Source organism: Xiphias gladius, chromosome 15 (assembly GCF_016859285.1).
Source record: "Xiphias gladius isolate SHS-SW01 ecotype Sanya breed wild chromosome 15, ASM1685928v1, whole genome shotgun sequence".
Lineage (NCBI taxonomy): Eukaryota > Metazoa > Chordata > Actinopteri > Istiophoriformes > Xiphiidae > Xiphias > Xiphias gladius.
Window position 1 is genome coordinate 21,379,287 of NC_053414.1, and position 13,019 is coordinate 21,392,305.

Below are 13,019 nucleotides of genomic sequence, written 5' to 3' on the forward strand. Positions count from 1 at the left end.
TTATTAAAATCCTATACCACTGTTATACCAACGTCTACATTCACGTTTCCTCACCTGAAGGCATTCCAAACCAGTCGTTTTTTTGCCATATGCCATAGCGCCTGAACACTGACTTATCACTGATAAATCCACTTGTTTTGGCCAATATACAAAAAGACTGCAGTACATAAAGGCTGCATTTGTACATATATTTGACCCTTATTTTGCTACATTCAAGTTTAATACATTTTGGTGTATTTGTGCTTTTATTGATATGTATTAGCTATTAATATTAATTTCCTACTTAAATTATCTGTTCAAAATTTGCTAACATATTTTTAGTAGATGTTTTTTAAACCCTCAAATATCAGTGTTGTTTGGGCTTTACTGAATCAGAATTGATCTAAAATTATCTATTTAAAATCTGTCTTATTAACGTATTCAGAAAAAACATGAATACTTGTGTACTCACTTGCTAACTTCCTTATATTGTGCAATCTCCTCTATGTAGAGCAGGTCATGCAGTCGGGCCTGGTAGTTGTCTTTGGTCAGAGTCTTGTCCAGGACTGACTGGGTGAAGAGCTGGTCGGCCGATAGAGGAATCTGATATCGGGAAAGGAGGCTGCGCTCCAGTTCAGCCATCGTCTCATTAGGACTGAATTCTACAATGGTCTTACAGGAAGAGTCCCAGCGCTTTGCAGTCATCAAGAGCTGCTGCCTGGCTGCCATCAAATGTTCTAGGTCTGGAGAACAAAGGACGAGAGGGAAGGTGAAAGCAATGATTGCTGTAACTCCTTATTTGACCAATTTTCATCTACACTTGAAATAAAAATATTTTATTATTGATACTATAAAAACAACATGAAGAGAAAAAACCTACCCAAAAATGATTACAAAACAATCTATACCTTGACACCAATGTAAAACTGTGTTTGATACACAGTATAATGGATGCCTGAATAGATGTTTTTGAATTAAAACATTCATGACACTTTTTTAAAAATTATTTTATATACACTGACAAAACTTGTCAAAGGCCTCTAGACGAGGTCCTTACTTCAACATACCTTCAATAGAGGCAGCATCCACCATGATCCGCTGCATCAGCACAGGTTCTGAGCCGAAGTCAAAAACAACAGTCTGTCGGAAGGTACCAAAGATCTCCGTGCTGAAGCTCACTGCCACCTTGTAGAAACAGTTGTCCAGGCCATTGTCTGTTGCCACTGTCAGAACAGCAAAGTTTATTTCAATTGCATTTAAACATGCAATCCATTGCAGACAAAAATCAAAGAGAGATATAACTTCCACTTTAATACAAATTAAACTAAACACAGTATGGAAATAAAATTTTTCTGCAAATGTAAAAAACATTATATCAAAAAACTATAGACCAATGCAAAATAGGGCCAATACATCACTAATAATATGTGGGACATCAAAATGTATAAATTAAAATGTGCTGTAAACAAGACTTTTATTACCTCAAATTTGTATCATTTGAGACATTTTACAATCTTGTCTATGATCTGTAGTAACTCTGAACAGGACAAAATATAGCCAAGGTAAAGAGAATCGGTCCAGCACAAAGGTACGAGCTCAAAATAGAATTGGAAAACCTAATTGGGGTTATCCAGTCCTAAAAATTCTATGAACAGTCCATGTAAGTACACATCATGTGCTCTTTGTCAACTTGCTAGGTTTCCTACACAATAAGCCAGCTGAGCTGCAATTGCGCTTGGTTTGGATGCAGTGTCAATGCCAAGACAAAACTAGGTCTGGAGAACAAACACCAATACATTATTATATACAGTAATTAATCTCTGGAGACTTATATTACACATCTTGAAACTCAGACACAGATTCTCTATATTTAATTTCCCTTAGTCAGTTTTGAAAGGTCAAAAGTCAAGCTATAGTCAGTTTTAAAGTTCAAATAATTTGAACTTTAAAAAACACCCACACCGCTCAGCAGTAGTTTAATTATGTGTGATGACAGAAATGGAGGGAAGAAAAACACATCTTTAAAAAAAATATAGGGCAATGATCAAAATGTAAGAGAGAAAAAAGTGACCCCCCCCCCCGAAATCTCATCCCTGGTCAGGAAATATGGATATATGACATACATGCTGTTTCCTCTCCTGGAGTCCACTCTTGGCAGCCTTTCTGGACGGCTTGGAGCCGGTCCCCCGCTGACACACCTGTGATGAAGAAATGTGGTCGGTGGGCATCATAGAGCAGGGCGATGCGGTACAGCTTTCTAGCCGGCTAGTAAAAGAGAGGGAAAGTGAGATCATCAGGACGTTCACATAACCAAAAGATGTTTAGTTTTATGATCCAACTAAAACTGGCAGGTTTGTAGAGATAATATGGCCTCATTACTCTGTATCATACTGGGACATGATCAGGTTAGACATTTTAACACACTTCATCCTACCTTGCACAACAAGGAGAAGGTCCAGGAGTGGGAAGATTTTTTGGTGGTGACGGTAACAGAGAGGCTGGAGCTGGTTTCTACATTCACTCCTTCTAAACTGTCACTTAGCTAGGAAAGAGGAAAAAAACAAAAACAAAACACACATTTAGCAAAAGTAGTCTGTCACAAACTGGTGAAAGTTAAATTCACTGCTGCATAAAATACACATGATTGCAACCCTTGGTAACATCATGTATCAAGCATGCCACTCAATGGTCAAGAGCCAGATAGAGGTTAATAGTGTTAACAAAGGCTTATCTCCCCCAGTGTCACCCCCCTTAGTCTCCCCCATGTCACTCTGATGAATATATATGATTCTTTCCAGTTATTATTGTCTGTTTGTGTGGTCAACAAAGCTGCAGTAATTAAAAAGATGACTCAATCTCATAAACATTTTGAGACTTCCCTGACAGGGACATGGTCTGGTGCTTAACTATTTTAAGTTATACGTGGAGAAGGGCATAACGGAACTAGGAAGTTAAAAACTACGACTTAGCTATGGTAGTCAAGGTTTTTATGCAAGTGTGTTTACAAAAGCTACTCACTGGATTGTAATAGGGTGTTGGCACTGTGACTGCTACATTTACAAGGTGAGGGGGTTCTGAAAGTCTGGAGAGACTTTTAATAAAAGCACGACGGAATACCATACACACATTTTTGTTTGGGTGGCCCTACTAGGAAATGAATCCTAACCTTCACTGTTTTGCTGTTTTGCAGACCCACTTTTGAGCTTGCATGCACCACAAAGCCACTCACCACTTTCTCTGGGGAGAGGGAGTTCATCCACTTCTCTATCAGGGTCTCCATGTAGTTTTCGGTGAAGTGTTTGCTTTCCTGCTGCTGTTTGAGGCGGATGAGGCGTGACGCATAGCGTTTCTGCCACTCCATCAGCTCCTCCTGCGAGTGGGCTGATGTACACTGGGCCCCGTACCGACACAGACCCTGCTCCAAGTACCTACAGCAAAGGCAAACAGTGTGCTGAAATGGTGCTAAAGCAAGTAGTTGATTAATCAATTATTCAACTAAAAACAATCAGCGCCAATTTCAAATAACTGTTTAGCGTCATGAATTAATTAAGATAAAACAAACATTTGCTAGTTGCAGCTTCCCAATGAGAATCTGCTGCACTTCTTTGTTTCATACAATAGTAACCCCAATAGTAGTCAACTCTGCTGCTAAGAAGGAAAACTTGAACTCAAAGTAACTAGGTCTAAGGTTTGACTGATATGTTGTTATCCATCTACATAAATATCCAGGATGTATAGTAGCGCTTGTCAAAGGATTTTTTCAGTATGAAGAGAGATCAAACTTAAATTCTAAGTTTGGCAGTTAACTACTGTGAACCGTACTTTACTGCATTCAGTGTATCCGAATACATGATTACTTCCTGGCAGCTATATTAGTAACTTTACAATGAGAAATAAGTAAATTATAACTCACACCTGTGTGCATAATACCAGACAGTTTGCATTACCTTTTACAGAGGGTGTACTCCTCACTGCTGGTGACTCCTCGGGGAGGAGGCCGGAACTGCCAGCCATCTTGAACCTCTGTCAATACACACAGCCAAGTGATAGATACGACACTGAGAAAAAGCCTCTAAGAACATCATCAGATGGGCTTCAGCCAGCTGTTAACCTGTTTAGAATGTGGAAAAAGCTGCAAACTAGCTGAGTACAGTCTTTCTAAACATAAATATTATCCACCTTACTTAAATACACGTGATTTTGTTAGTACTAAGTACACTGTCATTCCTTTTTTTCAAGCTAAGGGAAGTATTGAAATCAACTCATGCTACAGATTTGCTCACCTTCCTCCTGGTCATCCGTGTATTCTGGTGCCATGCCCCTATTTATAGCCTGACAGAGACAGAGATGGGATCGGTGCAGAAAGATTATTACTGTTGTGTCAACTTCTAACTTAGCCACACACAAGCAGGTGGACCACTGGACTTATTACATGCAAACGAGTAATAAATCCACAACAGCTACAAGCTAGGCAGGGCAGCAAAAAATAATTAAGTTACTGTTGGAATCAGGCCATTAGTCATCTTTATGACTCTCGCCTGCAAACATTAAACCATCAAAAACACCACCAAAAGACATGAAAAAACTAGGACAGGAAACAACAGTAAGGTGTACAGCCCAGCAACCACAGACACTCACCTCTATTTCTGAGAGTAGCATTTTTAATCTGGTCAGGTCTTTTGCAACAATGCCATTCTGTGAAAGAAGGATAAAAATGACCTTCATTACAACAAAAAACTTCAATTAGAGAATTCATTCAATTTTTATGATAACTATAACAATCACCGCTTTGTAATAAACTGCCAGATTTTGCTTGGAGTAATCATATTTATCATGTAATTTCCAGAAATCTATAGGCAAGATTTAAATCTATCCTGTATTAAAAAGCCACACTACACAAGTATGAATATTTGCATCTCGAAAAAGATACAGTGTGTAACTGCTATGCATCAAAGAATACCAATGGGACACAAGTGACAAACACTTCCAACCTTAGGTCATGCATTATCTTGATGGAATGGTTGCAGTTTATATGTTCCTCTTTAAATTTGTCACTTCTGTGGGTGGATTTCCTGCCAGTAACTCTACTACTTTTACCAGAAATGAATCAGGTGAAATATGGTGAGTCTTCAGGGTCTCAGTGGTGACTGGTAAGGTATTTTCTTTTTTAGATGCATTTTAAGATTCAAAATTTATATGGATATATTTTTCCTTTAAAGATAAAGGATTTAATTCACAAAAGGCCACAATATATGAAATTATTAAATTGTCATCTGACCTTCCAAAGGGCAGATCTGGATGACACTTTGGTAAAATACTCAAATAGTGTGCACATATCAATAAACCTTTTTCAATCCAAGCTGATTGGGTATCCAATTTCGGATTTTTTGGGGGGGGCGGGGTACTTTTTAAGCAACAACAAGCCAACAGGGTTTTTATTGTTAATTAATTATCGACCCTACTTCTTACAGCACAGATCCCAGCAGAGCTTCACTAGTACTAGTTTTTAAATCAATGTAGAGGTTGCTGTGAAGCATGTTTAGGACTAGCTCAAATTATTTAAAGGAAGTGTCACTCATTGACTGAATGAAATCTTAGAAAAATAGTTAGCAGTTGGGTACATCCAAATAGCAGTTTATCAAATGAGAACACACCTGAATGACACTCCACAGCACAACTAAACTACATTGTGTCTGGAGTGCCAGCATCACATGGACCCAAGATCAAGTGGCAAATAAATGAGAGAAGAAACAAGAGTTTTTCTGCCTCCTCTGCTATTTCCATTCTGATTCTCAAGTATTTGTCTTGTGTGCCTGAGAAGAGTCAATGGTTTTGCCGAACACTTTTATCAACTTTTAGAGTGAAAACATTGAGAAACTACAAAATTATAGTCCATCAAAGTATAACTTGGGTCAACACTAAAATACAAGGAAAGGGAGGATGAGGAGGAGTTCATGGAAAACAAAGAAAGGGGGGACTAAAATGATGTGTGAAAAAGTAGGAGTAAAAAAAGGAGGGGCCCTGTCAGAGATGGAAAGATAATCAGCCCAAGCTGTGTCCAAATAATGTTTGTTTGTGTGAGTCTCTAAAAGAGACAGAGAGAAGGGGAGAGAGACCAGCCCAGTAAACAGGATTGTCCTCACTTGCGTAAAATGTTGCATGACCTTGGGGCCAAGCTCAACCTCTGAATATGTACTTTTGTGTGTGTGTGTGTGTGTGTGTGTGTGTGTGTGTGTGTGTGTGTGTGTGTGTGTGTGTGTGTGTGTGTGTGTGTGTGTTGCAATAGTTGCAAACAGGAGAAGAGGGGAGCTGGAGGAGGCACCTGGCAGCAAAAAGCGTGTTGATGTATGAAGACAGTGGTTAGGCTAGGCAAAGGGAGGGAGAAATCAGAAAGAAGTAAAAATGGATAAAGGAAGAACATGTAAAAAGTGACATTCTGTGAATGGTAACAGCAATAAAGTGACACCGATATAGGCAGAGCATTACATCTTAGAAATTTATTTAGATATTCATCGTGAATTTTTTTGTGTATTTTTATTTTTTCATGTTTTGTTTTAATTGTTGTTTGATGTTATCTTTAATGGTTGGACATGATGTATTTTCAAAAGGGTAGGCATCATATGCTGTATCTTCAGCCTACACCTTTTTCAGACTGCAGAAATCTTTGTATAGGAGTTTGTATATTTATAGATATGAACAAATTTCCTTTTTTTTTTTGATTGCGGACCACATAATTAAATAAATTTAAAAAACCTTAAAGTTCTCTATGGTTATGTGGCCACATTTAAATTCAGAAGTGGCCTTTGTAGAACATAGCTCCAAAATTAGGTTGGAATGTTTTATCAATACTCAATTTTATCCACTGTTCACCAAATGTGGCACATAAACTATTTGGATGAGTCTGAAAACAGTTTTTGGTAGGCCATGCCTTTTTTCTCTGTGTGGCTTATTTAATAAAAACACTATAACTTTGCAAACACATTTTAATGCCAGGTATACACACCTATTGCAAATGACACAGCAATACAGCAACATGACTAATTCAACCATTTAGCAAACTGTATTTGATATAGCTGGAGCATCTAAGATCACTTTAGGGAAGGAAAAAAACCTGACCTCAACAGTTACAATATTCAAGCTTTATATGCTCTGTGCCATGACACTCTAACTGCAGTTCATGTGTAGACTGACTGTTAGGATACATATATTGTATAAACTGTTCATTAATCATACCATTGGCTCCCCATACAAGGCTTTTGAGAGGATGCTGGCCACCTCCTGCAGGCTGCCATCCAACAGCATGGAGCGCAAGCTGGCCTGTATCGAACCGTCTCCCCTGGCAATCTCTTCTACCAGGACTGGGACAGGAAAAAGAATACAGAGGGAACAGTTAAGGACAGAATTTATTCAGTTCATTCCATTAGGTTTCTTTCAATACATGTAACAAGTTGTTTCCAAGTCTGTTCTAAAGAAAAAGAAGGAAAGAGATTGCCTGCAGTTTAAAATTTTTTAATGAAAATGTGATATTTTGCTTTTCTCAGGTTTTGTATATTTTATTCAAGCTGAAAGTCAGTATAGTGTAGCACATCCCATTTTACTAAGCAGGCTAGCACAGGGCCGTGCTACATCAGGTATCCCACAGTGTGGCTAACACTTACCTTCATTGGGGCATAATCTTTGACCCCAGACATTATCTGTCTTTTGAACAAAAACTGAGGCAAATTACAAACCCAAACATTTGTTTTCTTAGCCTCCGTCTTTCAACTATGACTTGAAGCAATGACATTAACCCAATAGACGCGAAGCAAACAGCTGGAATTCTGCTGAGTAAATGGGCCCAATTGTAAGATTTCTTCTACTACACAGAGACCAAGGCATGTTAAAACTGAATGCCTCCCTCCCTTTCTACACTTTGTCTACAACTAGAAAAAAAAAACCGATTGACAATACACTGAATTGCTACTCACCATGTTTGCAGTCTTCATCTGCTTCATCATAGTTTTTCTGTTGGCAAAAGGAGAAAAAAAAGTGGAAACATGGTAGCCATAACAAATGAGAACACTTTGTGTTCAAGGGTCAAAGCTTCACATAAGCTCCAAGAATGGCTATCTTTGCCTCACAGCAGAGTCCCTTGTACTATCATTATAGGACTTAAGTAGTTTCCGTAATCTTATGGTTTAAGTAACTGGTGTAATTTTTGTGCTTGGGAAGATAACACAACAATACCATGGAGGTAAAAAAGTAGGGTTTATTGTTCTCCAACCTTCTCTTCATGGTAAATTTAGCCAGTGATTAACAGTGGATTTAATGCACAATGATCAGTTTATGTCATTACAGTGCAATGCATTATTTATTTAGGGAAAGGAGAAAACAGTCCTCTCTTTGATGATGGCTATATGACAGTGCAGAGTTCTCCCTCAAAATTAAATAATGAAGCTCTCCACTCCTCCCACCAAAAGAATAATCCTACATGTATTCTGCACACTGGCCTAACTGTGACTGCCTTGTAAAATGGAAAATGGAAAACAAATGGTAGCTACAAAGCAAGAGGGGAGGACGGAAAAGTATGTGTTGTACAGAGGAACAAAGAATAGCATTCCTCTCACACAAATATGGAATAATACAGTATTCTAAGGTAATTCATATGGAGCTACAAGCACAATATTCAATTTGACGTCACCTTAAAATCAGGGTGTTTGATCTCTATTTGCAGCAAGACAGACTGACTGACATTTCAAAAACAAAGCAAAATGTTTTTACTGCCAAACTTTTTCACAAGTGTAGCTGAATCTGACCCTTACTCTTAACACTGATTACGTTCAGGTTAGAGTTGCACGGTCAACAACCCTGTAAAAAGGTCTACCTGTATATTTCACAGGTTACTTGTAACATATGAAAGAATGTAACAGACTGTAATCAAAGTAAGCTCGCACTCATACGAATTAAAGGGCCAATGGGTATGACTGCAAGAAAGCAACTTAGGACACATTATGCCCATGTTCCAGCTTTGTTATCCACTGATGATCAGCATTGGTGGTATAGGGTATGGTACTTCGGGCAACTTCACATGACCTGCACGATAGTGAGAAACAGTTTGCACTGGAATTGTGGCTTCACAGCATTAGGTATTAGGTATTGAGAGAGATTTAAAAAAAAAATAATAATAATTTGTGCCCTAATGACATTTTCTCTCTATTCTGTCTTTGTCACTTGTAAGAAAATCAGGATGAGTTGGCAGTTCTCTGGGGTCATTGTTAACTGTCTTCACAAAACTCAGCAGGAATTTCTCTCGAAAAATATATTTGCACATAAAATACTGTAGCACGCTGATTCATCTTGACAAGCAGCTAATATTACAATAGAGCCCCAGTTCTAGGCTACACTGTCAACTTAGTTAACTCATGCTTGCTACCACAACTGTCCTCACCAGCTGCAGGAAGGCAGCAATTCGGTAGAGCAGGGCACGGCTGCGAAGGGGTCCGGTGGCAACAAGGGATGGAGGGCTCGGCGGGACAGGGGCACCGGAGGATGGGGCAAGGACCACCAGGGCGTCCGTGCTGTGGCTGACTGCCGCCTCGTACTCCCGCCTGACTAACGATCTGCTGGCTTCTTCACATGACTTCTCCGCTCTCCTGTCCGCCATGACTCAGGGACAAAACGTCTGGAAGCAGAAAAACACAAGAGGAAAGACAGTATGAACATCTTTCATTACTTTTATCTATTGACCACTGTAACCTCAGTTAAAGTGACAAATTTTGGCTATAACAAAATTACTGGGTAAAGGAAGGGGTTGCTTGTCATGTCTACAAAGGTGCAGTATAGCACTGGATTAGAAACACTTTAAATGGAAGCTATACAGACGGATGGAAAATTAAAACAAAAACCAAACCCCCGTATCTAGATAAGGTTATAGGCCACCATGTGCGACCAGAACAGCTTCACTTCTCTTTGGCATTGATTCTCCAAGTCTCTGTATCTCTACTGGAGGGATGAACACCATTCTTCCAAAAGATATTCCCTCATTTGGTGTTTGGATGATGGTGACAGAGAGCACTATGTAACACATCGGTCCAAATCCTATAGGTGAGATCCTATGCTATGGCGAAGGCCATAGCATATGATTCACATCACTTTCATACTCAAACCATTCACTAATTTTGCAGGTTTTTCCTTTAATTTGTCACCTGTCTCTTTTCCATGTTAGCATTTTTTAACAATGACTCTTGTACTGTTGACTGAAAACTGAAATGTACATCCACACTTATACATGTTTTAATTTGGCTTTATTAAAAATATATTAAATGCAACACCAACATAACGTGTAAAATTGAACTGTGAAGTCTGTGAATTGTACATACTAAGAATGTTCTGAAAAAATAAATTAGCATCTTAATGACATGGGATTTAGCTTATTAAATGTAAATATCAAATCCTACACTTACCCAACACTTTTGTCTTACAAGCAGTGTTGCAAGAAAGTGGTCGCACAAAAAAAAAAAAGCAGCCAGCAGTTTAAACATATGAACTCTAACATAAGAGCTGCTTTGTGTTGAAAAACCTGTCTTTTTACCTCCATTTCAGCAACATTTTGCAAGTGCTCTTTGCCTCTTAAATGCTGCCACTGGTTAAAAACTAAAAATTTTCCAAAGTCCCTGCAACAGTTTAAGACTGACACGCCTCTTACCATGGATCGTTCACAAAATTCTAGGACACTCTAGGACTGTGCAATACAGAAAACGCAACACTAGCCAATATTCTTCTTTCCACAAGAACTGTAAAGCTGTAAATAATGCAGCTGTCAACTCAGGGACAGAAAAAAAAGTTTTTAACAGTGATGTATTATTCCGAAATTTATTTTTTTTAACTCCTTTTCACAAAACCCCCTCCTCTGTCCATGGCAGTGTGTATCATTACAGTTTGTTTTTTGTTACCTCAGGCATGCCCACTCACTATATGTTAGGTTGTAGTCTAAGAGTAAACATGCAAATAGTAATACTTACTGACCATCACACTGTCTATTTGTAAATGCTCATCAGGTTACACAATCTCAGAAAATAAAACCAACAGTACCCCCCCACACACATACTTATACTGGTGAAACACATTTGTTTGCTTCACTTTCCAACTTGGCCTTGACATATAATGACCAATTTTCTTCCATAATTTTTGCATCTTACTGAAACTTAATTGTTAAAACACACTGTATAATTTTTAAGACCTTTAATGACTGTAAGAAGATATGTAGATACTTAATATATTAAGTTTGACTGTTTTTCAGACCTCCTAACAAAAGAACATTCAGTCCACAAATGCTTCAAGGAATTTACAGGGAATAAACTTGTAAAACTGATAATTTAGCCCCAGCGAAGAGGGAGCCTGAAACACTGAGAGAAGTAGCGATCAGAGAAATTTAGAGGGATCCACTCTGTTTCTATCTTTGAAGGAGTGGGTCATTTGTTGACACTTCCTTTCCCAATTTTAAAAAAATCACAAAGTTGTGTAGTTGACAACTAAAGTCCACTTATCGACTCAACGAAATACTAAAAAAATAAAGGTTGATAAAAGTAAATGATACAGAATGAATCATGTCCCTGGAGCTAAGTAACACGTCTTTCGACCCGTGGAAGAGCAAGATAATACTTAGACTCCACATGCAATGCAAGTCAAAATTCAATCTGTCGTGTTAAATAGAGTATGACTGCCTGAAAGATTTTGGTAAGTCTTAAAAATTTAACGACATAGAAATACCTAATTGCCATCAAAAATGCCACTAGTCTCCTTGTTGTAAATGGCATTCTAAGACATTAAAATGTAACTCACTACATGAGTTAGTCGGAACAAAGTCAGATTGGAATAAGATGATCAGAATCTGCCACAAGAACAATGACTGTCAAGATGAACGGCTGCTAACTTAAATCTTAATTTGACAAGGGATTTTCCTCCTTACTGGACTCATGGGTAGCCACTTAATTGTTATTACATGTGACTATTTCAAAGAATACATAATCTGATGTAAATTTGTTTTCCATGTACCTTTGGACACCATTACTGTATTTGAACATGTCAAAATTTCAACGTGAATAAGTATAATATGCTAAAAACAGTTTAATATTTTTCTATTATAATTTTTGTATCTAAAACCAAGCACTTAACTAACTAAAACCAACAAAAAAACTTGAGGATAAGAACATTTCACTGTTCCAGTATCTCAAATGTGAACATTTGCATCTCTTCTTTGTCTTATATATCATTGTAAATTAAACATCTCGGCTTTAGACTCAGTGGGACAAAACAAGAAATTTGAAGACTTTACCTTGAGCTCTGGCGAACAGCCAGAGCCAGAGAACAGCCATGCAATGTATTTATGGGTTGTAGCATACAATGTGGATGTCTGCTCACCAAGATTCATGTCGTCATGTGGTTGATCGGTGTCACAAATCAGCATTATCAGTGGATGAGGCTCTTAACAGTGGCTGCTACATACCTTATATTCTGTGCCTCTGCTCACACAGTGTACATTAATATACATCTGCAAATAGCTGGAAAAGCAGCAGTCATATGAGAAGCCTAAAGCATTATGTGAGACCCTTTTTTTATCTCAAACTCTAAACAACAACAACAGTGGAGTCAACTGTCTGCCGTCATCTGACTGCTTAGACTAACGGCATGATCGTAAATGATAATACAGAATATAAGGCTTTTTATGTAGGGTTGGGCCATGTCCACCAAGCTGGCATATCACAATGTGTACAGTGAAACACTGCGCTGTACGATGACATCATTTGGGTGGGGGGGTGGGGTGCTTTTATAATCAAGGGGGTGTGGTCTTAGACTGAAAGCCCAAAACAATGTATAGAAATAAATAGAGATAAAAAGCAGATAATCTGAAATAAAATTTAAAAAAGAATTATCCACAGCATAATCAGACATTTAGCAATATTCGATACTTTCTTCCTTACTCCTTAAAGAATTTGTTTTATCTTGGTTAACTCCTTGGTAGACAGTGCAGACACCTAACAAACATGTTCTGAGTTGTGTTT

At 38.2% G+C, this 13,019-nt stretch overlaps 1 protein-coding gene across 2 annotated transcripts in view; it reads right to left on the minus strand.

Annotated features, from left to right (window-relative positions):
* The window catches only part of helz (helicase with zinc finger), a 59,830-nt gene that overhangs the window by 42,251 nt on the left and 4,560 nt on the right, over positions 1-13,019 (minus strand). For both annotated transcript variants that reach the window (XM_040145429.1, XM_040145430.1), the window contains exons 2-12: positions 9,407-9,640; positions 7,947-7,983; positions 7,213-7,337; positions 4,618-4,674; positions 4,263-4,311; positions 3,927-4,002; positions 3,209-3,407; positions 2,414-2,521; positions 2,103-2,244; positions 1,047-1,202; positions 452-722 (exon numbers count right to left, since the gene is read on the minus strand). In XM_040145429.1, the coding sequence (XP_040001363.1) occupies positions 452-722; positions 1,047-1,202; positions 2,103-2,244; positions 2,414-2,521; positions 3,209-3,407; positions 3,927-4,002; positions 4,263-4,311; positions 4,618-4,674; positions 7,213-7,337; positions 7,947-7,983; positions 9,407-9,622 (1,436 nt within the window). In that variant the 5' untranslated portion in view covers positions 9,623-9,640. The remainder of the gene's footprint in view (positions 1-451; positions 723-1,046; positions 1,203-2,102; positions 2,245-2,413; positions 2,522-3,208; positions 3,408-3,926; positions 4,003-4,262; positions 4,312-4,617; positions 4,675-7,212; positions 7,338-7,946; positions 7,984-9,406; positions 9,641-13,019) is intronic.